The 13495-nt window shown below is 37.0% G+C and overlaps 1 protein-coding gene across 6 annotated transcripts in view; it reads right to left on the reverse strand.

Moving 5' to 3' along the window:
- Positions 1-13495, reverse strand: part of LOC118621189 (pleckstrin homology domain interacting protein) — a 145533-nt gene that overhangs the window by 83704 nt on the left and 48334 nt on the right. For all 6 annotated transcript variants that reach the window (XR_004957647.1, XM_036248522.1, XM_036248524.1 and 3 more), the window contains exons 8-9: positions 2739-2960; positions 2362-2462 (exon numbers count right to left, since the gene is read on the reverse strand). Coding sequence is in view for 5 of the 6 variants with exons in the window: in XM_036248522.1 (XP_036104415.1) it covers positions 2362-2462; positions 2739-2960 (323 nt within the window). In the remaining variant the exon portion in view is untranslated. The remainder of the gene's footprint in view (positions 1-2361; positions 2463-2738; positions 2961-13495) is intronic.

Consider the following 13495-nt stretch of genomic DNA (forward strand, 5'->3'; position numbering starts at 1 on the left):
TTGATTAGTAATTAAAGCCTATGATAGAAATATGACCATTTAAGTCCTTCCAAATATTCTGGCAGTTATTAACTATATGTAATACAGAAAAGACAGTTAAGTGTCCCTATATCTATGGAAAAATTACTCTTATTTTTATGCCTGACTCTAAGTTAAAAGTGTTTAAGGAAAAATTGTCATAACAAGTAGAATACTATTTATAAACAATTAGAAAAACTTGAATGTCTAAAAATAAAAAAAATCGTTAATAACAATTCTGTGGAATATACTATAATGTGACTATTGAAATTATTATAAATGGCTATGATAAACTTTTATTTTTTTTAATCCTCAACAGAGCATATTTTCCCATTTTTGTTCAGATAAAGTGGAAGGGAGGGAGGGAGAGAGTAAGGGAGGGAGGGAAACATTGATGTGAGAGAGACACATCGGCTGGTTGCCTCCTGCATGACCCTAACCATGGCCAGGGACGAATCATACCCAAGGTACGTGCCCTTGACCAGAATCAAACTCTCGACTCATCGATCTGTAGGCTGATGCCCTAACCACTGAGCCAAACCGGCCAGGGTGATGATAAACTGTTTTAAAAGAAACAATAGAAAATTACATGTATTTCCCTACTTACATCTAAATTTTGAAACAAAATTTTTATTAAAAAAATTAAGGTAATGGGTTTATGGGTAACTCTATATAAACGTTCTAGGGAAAAATAACACATTCATGTGGAATAACACATTCAAGTATACAGATAAGTATAATTATACTTAGCAATGTAATTCTGAAGAAGCACAAAGTTAAGAGTTTAACTTTGTAATACCATTTTTATTCCTATACTAATTTTAAGATCACTAATCACTTTTTCTTCTCTATAAAAACAAGACAGAAAAAGACAAAGGTATCCCAATCAGATCCAAAGGAAGGTAAATAAAAATACCATGGAAAACAACAAATAACTGTTGTTACTGTCCATATATATCAGTAAACTATTTCAACTTTCATTTAAATGTCTACAAAATCCTTTAATACTCTAAATAATGCAACTACAGTGAAATCAATTTGCTTTCTCCAAAGAACCATGTCTTTGATCACAATCCTTTTTTTTAAATAAAGTAGTTTGTTTTATTACATTACGCAAGCTGCCATGGTCCCCTAATGCCCTGTTTGTTATAAGAGGCACTCTAAAGGAATGTCCATACACATGAAGTTTACTTAAACACTTCTGTTTGAAAAGAACAATGTGCACAAATTATTTTATTAAATAACTAATTTGCTTTGATATTTTATGAACAAAAGAGATAATCACTGAGATAAACTTTCTAATCTGAATGACTTTCTATCCTGAGAGCAGAGATGGCCATTTCAACACTGGAAACACTGGATGTACTACCTCCCCATTCACAGACTATCTATGGAATAAAGAGAGCACTTCCTATCCCCACTACATCCACTTGAGCGATGGCATGGCTTAGACAGTGAAGGATCAAGGGGCAAGGAAGTGTGCTAGTCCTGGCCTTGCCATTTTTAAAAACTGTTTTACCCATGGGAAAGTCATTTAACTTTTCTTTGCCTCATTGTCCTTCATTGAAAAATAATATTGTCCAAACAACTTGTTTTGATAAACCAAGGTAATATTTGAAAGCACAAATGCAAAAACCTCCAAAAGAGAGGGTGTATCTACCTACTGAAAATGTAATGATTCTATTTTACCACGTTTCCTTAGATACACAATAAAATCTAAAGTTTATAGATGTGGTAACAAATAATTATAATTGTTCTAAAGAAGAGCCTATGAATTATACAATAATGTTCTCAGCACCAGAAGGAGCTATTCAGATAAACTGTGTAGCATATAGAAACAAGGAGTGATAAGACAAGTATAGTCTGAAAAAAAGAGCTAGGGCTAGGATAAAGATAAGAGAAAAAAGAACCCAGCCGAGTGGCTCAGTTGGTTGGGTGTCATCCCATGCACCAGGAGGTCACTGATTTGATTCCTGGTCAGGGCACATGGCCAGGTGGCAGGCTTGATCCCCAGTAGGGGGGTGAGCAGGAGGCAGATGACCAATGTTTCTTTCTCATCAGGTTCTATCCCTTTTTCCTGCACCCTTCCTCTCTCTAAAATCCATAAAAATAAATTTAAAAAATAAGAGAAAAACAGACATGTTAACAAGAGAAAACTTTCTCTGAAAAAGAAAGCATGAGAATAAAAGAGGTCATTGAGAGCCCAAATGATTTTCTGTTATTAACTCAAGGAGAAAAAGTAAATGTATTTCTATTGTCAACTACTTTATAACTTTGCAATTTCAACCACTAAACACATTTATGCTTTTAATGTTGCATCTGTGAAATAAAAGAGCAACTGACTTTATTTTAAGAGTTCCAGCATCCCACAGCCAAAAACAAATAGTGCCATCTGCCCCAGTAGAAGACAGGTATCTCTTTGAGCCACTGCACAAAGGTGAGAACTGAAAAACAATCAAAGAAAAAAAAGTAACTTTACAAGAGTGACATAGTCCAAATAATAAACCCATTTTTTACCACACAAATAGCAATAATAACAGACAATGCCCATTATTGATAAAGGTCATGACTACCAAGTTATTTAAAGCCATGAATTTATAAAGAAAGCAGAAATATTCCTTTGTATTAGTAGGCTTTATACAATGAATTATAAAAATAACTTCTTAAAATTTACTTTAAATTATAATAAAAAAGGATATTAGAAGAATTAAAACAACTACCTGTAGTGACGTTATTGATGCACTGTGGCCCTGAAGAACAGCCAAAGGTGCACATGTTCGAAGACACCAGACTCGGATCATTTTATCACAACTTCCAGCTGCTATCATGGTATTCTCATAGTTTACAGCCATGTCTGATATTTCAGCAGCATGTCCTCTTAAAGTAGCTAATAACCTGCCATCATCTGTTGCCCAGATTTTCACAAGACAGTCATCAGAACCCTTGAAATAAGAAAGAGTATTAATATAATTAACTCTATACATTTTAAATCAAAATCTTAACACAGATTAAAAAAAAAAAGCATAACTTTTTTGTTTGTTTGTTTTTTAATCCTCACCCAAGGTTATTTTTCCATTGAGTTCTTGATATGGAGTGGAAGGGAAGGAGGGAGAGGGAGAGAGAGAGAAACATAGATGTGAGAGAGACACATCAATCGGCTGCCTCCCACACAACCCCGACCAGGGCCAGGGATCAAACCGCAACCAAGGTAGATGCCTTTGACCAGAATGAAACCCAGTCCGCAGGCTGACGCTCTAAACTCTAAGCCAAACCGTCCAGGGTAAAAAAATCATATATTATGTCCACTTCCTAACAATTATATTTTTAAGAACTGAAAAGTGTTAAATACTTTGTTATCAAGTGTCCTCTACACAAGGCTATTTTATTAAATTATTTGCTTATAAAAAAATACCCATGTGCCCACATTTAACAGCAGTCAGATGTTACTAATAACTAACACTTACCTATTAGCCCCTACCCACTATCATATTAACTTCTGTCTGGAATCTTGTAAAAGAATCTAAACTTCTGAAGTAATAAAACAATAATTACAAAACAAATGCAATATACAGTAGTGACTAATCCTATCTATGTTATTCTGTTATATAAAAATAAACCTGAGGTAATTTAGGGCTCTTTCTCCTAGGAAGCTAAAAACATAAAAGGTATAAGTTTCCTATCACTGATCTTCAGCTACACATACATATAAAGTCATCCAAAGCCAATTATCAGAAAAATATTTTATCTACATGAAGTCAGTAAAAAAACATAAATTACTTGCTCATAGCAAAATAAGTTCAGGAAGAAACTGTAAAAGATACAGTGTATTGTATAAATACCTATATTTACACATAAAAATTTCAATCTCATATAGCCAAAGTAGAGATTAGAACTTCTAGGCTTTATTTCTATTTACTTTTTTATTCTCATGTTTTCCTCATTCATTTTATATCTTATACTCTATTCCCAATCTTTCCCTATATCCCCCTATTTTTCATCATTAAAAAGTTTTAAATATACAAAAAAAAAAGTACAGAATATTATCATTAACCCCCATATATCCATTTTCCAGATTCAAAATTTACCAACTGGTTTCAAAGGTTGCGTATATTAAAATCCTTTACAACTTCCCAATCAGATTCTTAAAAAAAAAAAAAAAAAAAAGCCCCACTGCATCTGACATTACTCAGAGGACCTACAAAAACGAATGATACTAGTCATCTGTTTCATGACAACAGATATGGCTTATAAACAATCAGACAGTATTAACAGAACATGTTAAATGCTATACTCTAACCGGACTCTGCCAACACTACCTAGCATACTCTCTATTAACCATAAAACCAGTTCTTCTGATTGAACTTTGAAGCAAATTAACTGGGTTACCAACCACCAAAGACGAGTACTAAAACTCAACTTTGGTAAATTATCCACATTAGAATCCAGTATTACCATCATGTTCACTTAACATCAGGCTCTTCATCTACAAAATAAGGAGGTTAAATGAGGTGACCTCTAAGGCTCCCTCCACCTTTAAAATGTGGTAATTTATGCATTCATTTATCCATCTGTTGTGATTAAGTATGTGCCAAAACAACGGAGATACAAGGATAAGATACAAAGACATAGTCCTTATGAAGCAAAGCAATAGAGTGTAAATGCAATAACATGCCCTAAGTGCATACAGATGAGATCCAAACAAGGGAGCAGCCTGTTCTCCTGAGAGGTGGAGAGGTTAAGATCTTAAAAGGAAACCAGAAGCAGCAATGCTTAGACAGTATTATGCATGAGGAGGCAATGTAGTGTTGTAGCTTAGAGTACAGACTCTAGGATCAAATGTCTGGGTTCATGACCTGCTATGACTACTTACTTTCTAGATGCTTGGCCTCAGGCAAGTTACACATGCTTCCTGTGCTTCAGTTTTCTTATTTGTACCTACCTTATAGGGTTGTTGTAAAAACTATGAGTCAATGAAGGTAGAATGCATGTTACAAAGTAAAACCTATATATGGATGATCTACCTGCACTTTTGTTGGTGGTAGTATTCTTAAATAACTTTAAAAAAATATGTTTTGCCCTGGCCGGTTTGGCTTAGTGGTTAGAGCATCGGCCTGCGGTCCGGAGAGACCCAGGTTCGGTTCCCGCTAAGGGCACGTACCTCGGTTGCAGTTTGTCCCTGGTCCTGGTTGGTCGTGCGGGTGGCAGCCACTCGATGTGTCCCTTTCACATCGATGTTTCCCTCTCTCTCTCTCTTCCTCTCTCTTCCTCCCACTCTATCTGTACAAAAAATGGAAAAATGTCCTCGGGTGAGGATAAAAAAAAATAAAATAAAATAAAATAAAAAATATGTTTTATTAAGTTTTTAGACAGAGAGCTAGAAACATTGATGTGAGAGAAATATACAGATTGGTTGCCTCCTGCATGCTCTTTACTGGGGATTGAGCCCTCAACCTGGGCATATGCCCTGACGGGGAATCAAACTGGGACTTCTCAGTCCATGGGATAACGCTCAATCCACTGAACCACATGGGCCGGACAAGTATTCTTATTTTAATATTTCTGTTATTTTAAAAAGAACAAATATTCCATATGGCGACTAGAGAAAAGTGTATCAAAGGCATGAAAAAAAATGTAAATGTGAGTACTTCAGGGAACTACAAGTAGTCTATAAACTAACTTAGAATGTGAGGTGAAGGCATAAGGATAAAGTCAGAAAAAAATGTGAAGGATATTTTATGATGTATCAAGGGATATGGTATAAACGGGGATCATTTTAAGGGTATCAAACAGGTAAGTATCAGGATCAGATTTATGTTTTTCAAAGATCATCCTGGCATCGGTGGGAATTAGACTAGAAAGTAGAAAACCAGATGAAAGTTGTTAACACAGGCAGGAGAGAATGAGTGATAAAAATGAGATTATCATTGAAGAAAAAGATCAGAATAGCTATTTGGGAAATTAAAATAATGAGGATTATATCATTGCTATCTGGGGGAAGTGAAGCAGCAGCTATATTAGACTATGACTTCCAGAAAGCTGGTTTAACTGGCACACAGGAAATACACTAGGTATTTGATGAGTTGCAAAAAACGGCTTTAGCCTTGGCCAGTGTTGTTCAGTGGTTAGAGTGTCAGCCCAGGAACCAGAGTCGCAGGTTCAATTCCCAGTCAAAGGCAGGTACCTCAGTTTCGGGTTCGATCCCTGGCCCCGGTAAGGGTACTGCAGGAGGCAGTCAATCGCTTGGTCTCTCTCACATAGATGTTTCTCTCTCTCTCTCTCTTAAAAAAAAAAAAAAAAAAAAAAAAAAATCAATGCAAAAATATCCTCAGGTGAGGATTAAAAAATGACTTTAAAGCATTCATTCAACTCTCAATTTCTATAAATTCCACAAATTAAGTCAATGTATTCACCTTCTATTAAGGCAATATTTGACTCTGACTTACATTTACAACAAAAATAAAAACTTAAATATGGTCCGGCCTGTGTGGCTCAGCGGTTGAGCGTCAACCCATGAACCAGGTCACCGGTTCGATTCCCGCCCAGGTTGTGGGCCCAATCCCCACTGGGGGGGCATGCAGGAGGTGGCCAATCGATGTTCTCTCTCATTGATGTTTCGGTCCCTCTCTCATTGGTCTGTGGGCCAATGCTCTAACCACTCAGCCAAACCAGCCAGGGCTGTATAAGACTCTCTTTACATTCTATTGTAAAAGGTGTTTCACATACTTTTCATGTTAATAAATAGGAAAAACAAAACAGAACAAAAAAACACCCCACAGCTTTTTAACCAAAACTTGACTAAAACAGTGGCAACCTATGCTCTAAAAATCAGCCCCCAAGGACTTTACACCTATTAAAATCTAACAAAAAGACCTACTATGTTCATATTAAGCTCATTATTTAGTAATCTCGTCAATTTATTACTTTATAATTTTGCTCTATATAGACCAGTAATAATTTAAAAAAACTAAACAAAACGAAAAAGCCTGGCCAGTGTGGCTCACTGCTTGAGCGTTGACCCAAGAGGTCACCGTTTTGATTCTTGGTCAGGGCACATGCCCAGGTTGTGGGCCTGATCCCCAGTGGGGGCCATGCGGGAGGCGGCCAATCGATGTTCTCTCTCCCTCTCCCTTCCTTTCTCTCTGAAATCAATAAAGAAAAAATATTAAAAAAAAACAACAAAAAACCTCAACACCAAAAACAACTATGCACATTTTTACTGTGTGTATTATCCCAATTAACCTTTCTTTTCTTCCATTAAATTGCAAGAGAGAAATATTTAACTGACCTTTCAGGGAAATTTCTCTTCACTATCTTCCTTCCATGATCCTACAGTGTGTTATCTGCACTCTCACCCCTGTTCCCCAGAACTGGTAGAATTTTAAACAACTCTAAAGCAATTTCTCTTCCATGCATCATTAATTGTAATCATTAATTTATTTTATGAAAATGTGGAACTAAAGATGACCTGATAAATTCAGCTATTTTAAAATGACTATGAGATATAGAAAAATACTAAATAGTTAAAAAGACTAAAAAAAAGAAGAAAAATTAAATTTACTGGGAAAACATTTTTAAAAACACTATAAATGTGTTTTAATCGAAAGTAAAAAGAACAAAATTCTTTTTAAAAAGATCAAACTGTACAGCCAAATTTTTGAACAGATAAACTTTCTTTCTACAAGCCTATCTCAAATGTTAGTGAGGTCAGTAATAAACCAAAGCTTAGGACATTACAGTCTTTCGATCAAAATGTTTAAAATAGAGTCATGGATTTTATTAAAATAAAAGCAATGTTATGTTAATGGTGAAAGGAATGAGATCAACTACATAAGCAAAGGGGTTGCCCTAGGCTAGGAGGAATACTTAGGCTTCTAAGATGTATGAAGGCAAGAAAGGTATAGTAGAGATGGAAATTTTAAACTAAACAATGAAGAAATTAGATGATTCTAACTTTAGTAGGTAAAACAAAAAGCTGAGGCTTATTTCCTTAAAAGGGGGAAGGGGTAAACAAAAAAAAGAAACCCAAAAAAGTAAGTCAAGTTTAAAAATATAAATAAGATTAGCAATAAGAAAAAAGATTTTAGCCCTGGCCAGTTTGGCTCAGCGGTTAGAGCGTCGGCCTGCGGTCCGGAGAGACCTGGGTTCGGTTTCCGCTAAGGGCACGTACTTCGGTTGCAGTTTGTCCCCGGCCCTGGTTGGTCGTGTGGGTGGCAGCCACTCGATGGGTCCCTTCACGTCGATGTTTCTCTCTCTCTCTCCCTTCTTCTCTCTCCCTCCCACTCTATCTGTACAAAAAATGGAAAAATATCCTCGGGTGAGGATAAAAAGAAAAAAGATTTTAAAAAATTGTGAGCAAACAGTTAAAGTCCTAATAAAATTAGATAGCATGATTTTAGAAAAATCTCAGCCGACAAATTTTTTCAGCCAAGTTCTAAGCCTAGGAGAAAACAAAGTAGTCATTTTTCAATAACATCTAAATGTTGTTGCTAGGATGGCAGAATGGCAAGGTGAAAAAAGTGGGAGTACAAAGTATAGTGGAAGTAAGAAAAGGTTTTATCTGAGGAAGATAATAGTGTTTTAAAAATGTTTGTTGAAGAGTCTGGATTTAACCTAGTGAAGTAACTACAGAAGAATTTTAAGTATCCAAGACATGGTCACTGTACTATTTAAAAAAAAAAAAATGGCCCTGACCAGTTTTGCTCAGTGGTTAGTGTGTCGGCCTGTGGTCCAGAGAGACCTGGGTTTGGTTCCCGCTAATGGCGCGTACCTCGATTGCAGTTTGTCCCTGGACCTGGATGGATCGTGCGGGTGGCAACCACTCGATGTGTCTCTTTCACGCCCATCTTTCTCTCTCTCTCTTCCTCTCTCTCCCTCCCACTCTATCTGAACAAAAAATGGAAAAATGTCCTCGGGTGAGGATTAAAAAAAAAAAAGTTCTTATTGATTTTTTAGAGAGAGGGAGGAAGGGAGAGATAGAAACATCGATGTAAGAGAAATATTAATCGGTTGAGCCTCCTGCACGTCCCCTAAATGGGGATTCAAGCCTGCAACCCAGGCATGTACCCTGACCAGGAATCGAACCAGGACCTCTCAGTCAATGGGACAACACTCAATTCACTGAGCCACACTGGTCGGACTGGTCACTATACTATGTTAGCCACAATGTTTTAAGAAATGCATGAGCTAGCTAGGTGCAAAACTGAAAATGTTTATAGTGGAATTCATTTTTAAATCAAATTAAAATATTAAGCTAGTATTTAATGCCAAGCAAGCAGACAGCAATGGATCACTATTTCCATTTTTCAATAATGTAAAACTCTTGTAATTACTATGAAAACGTTCATTAATATGTTACTATTTGTCTATGTCAAACCTAGCATAAACTGAAAACATTACAATAAAAATGTAGTTTTAGTTTACTTAAATCCCCAAACAAAATGTGACTCCAAATTTACAGAGTTTTGTTTTTGTTTTTCAATGTCAAAACATCTTGTCAATGCAAAGACAAAGACAAAGAAGCTGGGTGGTTGGGGGAAGGTACCCTTTTTGCATCCTGAAAACCCCCCACAAAGTACAGATAGTTGTGAAAAGTCCTGGTGAGAAAGGGTAGGACTTAAACCTTAAATTTACCTAAGTATAGGAATTTAGTTTGAAGTGCTCTATAAATATGCTTATTCCACCACTACACCTGAGGAAATCATGTACACAATGATAAAACCCTGTGCCTTCAAAATAATCAATATGCTCCTTAGCTTAGGACAGAAAAAGGAAACTGGGCTTTGAATCACTTAAATTCTATGCAAAGACTAAAGCAGAAACTAAAGTCTATACCCCCCACATTTAAATTTCTGAAAGGCAAGTTTTAAAGGGCTAAATTGAACTATTTATTTATTCATTTATTTAAACTAAAAGCTAGAAGATTAGATAGAGGTGACAACTATGTAAACGAACTATTCAATGAAAAGTATAGGATGGAGCAGTAAATGACAAAGAAAGATTGACTTCTTCAAGCAGAAAAATGCACACTTTTGGAAACAGTATATAGAAGGTTACTATTGCACAGATGACCTTCCAATTCAAAAGTAGATCTGTAAACCTGTCCCTGCTAAGAGAAGCATCAATCATAAAGACCAACCAAAGATTACTACTTTGACATGAAGATAGAAAAAATTATGTAATTTCTAAACTTTTATCTTGGAGAATCTGGCATTTCTTGGCAGAAGCAATAAAGAAAATTATAATTTCTCCTGCTAGTACTACATAGCTTCCTAAGTCAGATTTCTCCTCTTGGTATCATTAGAACAGAATTAAATATTTTTTTTTTTTATCCTCACCCGAAGATATTTTTCCATTTTTTGTACAGACAGAGTGGGAGGGAGAGAGAGGAAGGGAGAGAGAGAGAGAAACATCGACGTGAAGGGACACATCGAGTGGCTGCCACCCGCACGACCAACCAGGGCCGGGGACAAACTGCAACCGAAGTACGTGCCCCTGGCGGGAACCGAACCCGGGTCTCTCCGGATCGCAGGCCGACGCTCTAACCGCTGAGCCAAACTGGCCAGGGCAGAATTAAATATTTAAAACACTATGTATTCTACAATGTCATTTTCTTATTCGAGCTAAAAAGTACTCTGCTCTTCAGGCAGCTAAAAACTACTTACAATTTAAATTTAGTTCAATTTTTTTTTAAGAAAAAACCATTAGTTTTCTTTCTTACTAATCTATCAGACCTGTTTCATTTCCCTTACAAATTACCCCAAACTTTAGTAACAATCAATTCAACACATGCTCAATTTTCTTGTTCTCTGCCCACCTGTACCACCAATGTCTAACCTTGTATCAATCTAATCATCACTTGCTCTGATCCAGATACCAGGATGCCAAGTACCATTACAGAAAAGTAGATACGCATACTAAACCTGCAACACTACAAATTCATGAATTCTCTACCTATTGAGGAGGCTAAGGCTAATCAGCAATCTTCTTCTTTTTTTTTTTAATAAACCTCATCCGAGGAAATTCTTGCATTTATCCTTAGAGTGGGAGAGAGAGAGGGAGGAAGAGAGAGAGAGAGAGAAACATGGAGTGGATGCCACCCACACAACCCCAACCAGGGCCGGGGACAAACTGCAACCAAGGTACATGCCCTCAGTGGGAACTGAACCCAGGGCTCTCCAGTACAAGGGCTGACGCTCTAACCACTGAGCATAACCGGCCAGGGCAGCAATCTTCTTTTTTAATCCCTAACTGGTCTATATTCATTACTCTTTTCCTATTTCCAGGCTTTATCACTCATGTCTAGAACCCAGTCCCATTTCCTATCAAAGACTCTTAGCAGATAAAATATTTTACATTGACAAGTAGGATCTGTTCACTGTAAACCAATTATCTTTCTAAACAGTCAAAATAAACTGCTCTTTATACATCCCATCCTTATCTATTTATTCATCTATTCTCCTTAAAGACCATCTCATATCAGTGATCTCCTCTCACATCTGTTTTTTTTTTTTTTTTAATCCTCACCTGAGGACATTTTTGCATTTATTCAGATAGGGAGGGAGAGAGGGGGAGAGAGAGAGAGAGACACACACACATGGAATGGCTGCCACCCACACGACCCATAGCGGAAACCGAACCCGGGACTCTCCAGTCCGTGGGCTGACGCTCTAACCGCTGAGCCAATCCGGCCAGGGCTCCTCTCACATCTTTAAGTCTCCTCTCCTAGTTCCTTCCCCTTGACCCATACAATTTTTCACAAATTTATCTTCCTATAAATTATTATACTCTAGCTCTCTTTTCTATTACTAACAAACTTACTGAATAGTAACCATTATTCCTACACTATCTGCCATGAAGTTTTATATAATTTTGAATTTCAAACTTAAGAGTTTTCAAGAATCATGCCAATATCTTCCATATCTCCACCACTCAGATTCATCAACTATTAACAATTCATTACATTTGCTCCATCACTACCTCTCTTCCCTTCCTATCTCTCCATATAACTGCCCCCCCCCCCACACACACACACTACCATGAGTCTTTTTCTGTACCATTTAAGAGCAGGCTGCAGACTTGATGTCTCATTACTTTTAAATATCCCAGGGTGTATTTCTCTAAAACAAGGACACTTACCTACATTAAGATAGGAAGTTGATTTTGATAAAACTGCCATTAAATCTTCAGGACCCAATTAAATTTTGCCAACTATCACTGCAATGTTCCCTTTTCTTTTCTACCAGGATCCCATACAGCAAAACATGTTACATTTCAGTTGTTACATCTTTAATCTATCTGGAATACTTTCCTCAGGCTTTCTCTGTGTTTCATGTCCTTAGAAATGTATAAAGAATACAGACCTTACATTCTGTAGATAAAACTGACCCTCAGTCTGTCTAATGTTTCTTCCATCAGACGCAGGTCATACTGACTTGGTATTCTACAGACAAGATGCTGTGTTTTCCACAGTGCACCACTTCAGAGGACACACTGTCAAGCCATCCCAATACTAGTAAAGTGAACTTTGTCATATTAGTGTTTCCAAGGTTTCTACCCTGTAAATTTGCAGGGTTTTTTTCCCTTTTAATTGATTAATATCTTTAAATAGTATCTTGTGGAAACACTGCAAAATTATGCCAAGATCTTCAAACTACAATTCTCTACCAGTGTTAGCCTTCATTGATAACACGCAAATGAATCAACTACCACTATGAAGGTTGCTAAACTATCATTCTTTCTAAATTATTAGTTGGTATTCTACTATCAAGAGTTTTCCTTTCTCTCTCATTAATTCATTTACCTATTTAAAGAAGTACACTGATGGCCCTGGCCAGTTTAACTCAGTGGTTGGAGCATCAGCCTGCGGACCAGAGACCCGGGTTGGTTCAGTTCCCACTAAAGGCACGTATCTCGGTTGCAGTTTGTCCCTGGCCCCTGTTGGGGTTGTGTGTGTGGTAACCAGTCAATGTCTGTCTGTCTGTCTGTCTGTCTGTCTGTCTCTCTCTCTCTCTCTCTTCCTCTCTCTCTCCTTTCTGCTCGATCTGAAGATAAATGAAAAAATGTCCTCGGGTGAGGATAAAAAACAACAAGTACACTCATGGATTTCTATTTTAGTCAATGGTAATAAAACAGTCGAGGTCTCTGTCCTCACAGAACTTAGTAAAACCTAGAATAAAACCATTAAAATTTTTTTTTTCTTTATTGATTTGAGAGAGAGAGGAAGTGAGAGTGAGATAGAAACACTGATGAGAGAACATCGGTTGGACACCTCCTGCATGCCCCCAACTGGGGATTGGGCCCACAACCTGGGCATGTGTCCTGACCAGGAATCAAACCAGTAACCTCTTGGTGTATAGGTCGATGCTCAACCACTTAGCCACACTGACTGGGCCAATAAAAGCATTTTAAAAATAAGAATTTCAGAGAATGACATTATAGGGAAAATACAGTAATGAAATAGATACTGGTAGAGTATGGG

Source organism: Molossus molossus, unplaced genomic scaffold, assembly GCF_014108415.1.
Source record: "Molossus molossus isolate mMolMol1 unplaced genomic scaffold, mMolMol1.p scaffold_m16_p_8, whole genome shotgun sequence".
In the NCBI taxonomy this organism is placed as follows: Eukaryota; Metazoa; Chordata; class Mammalia; order Chiroptera; family Molossidae; genus Molossus; species Molossus molossus.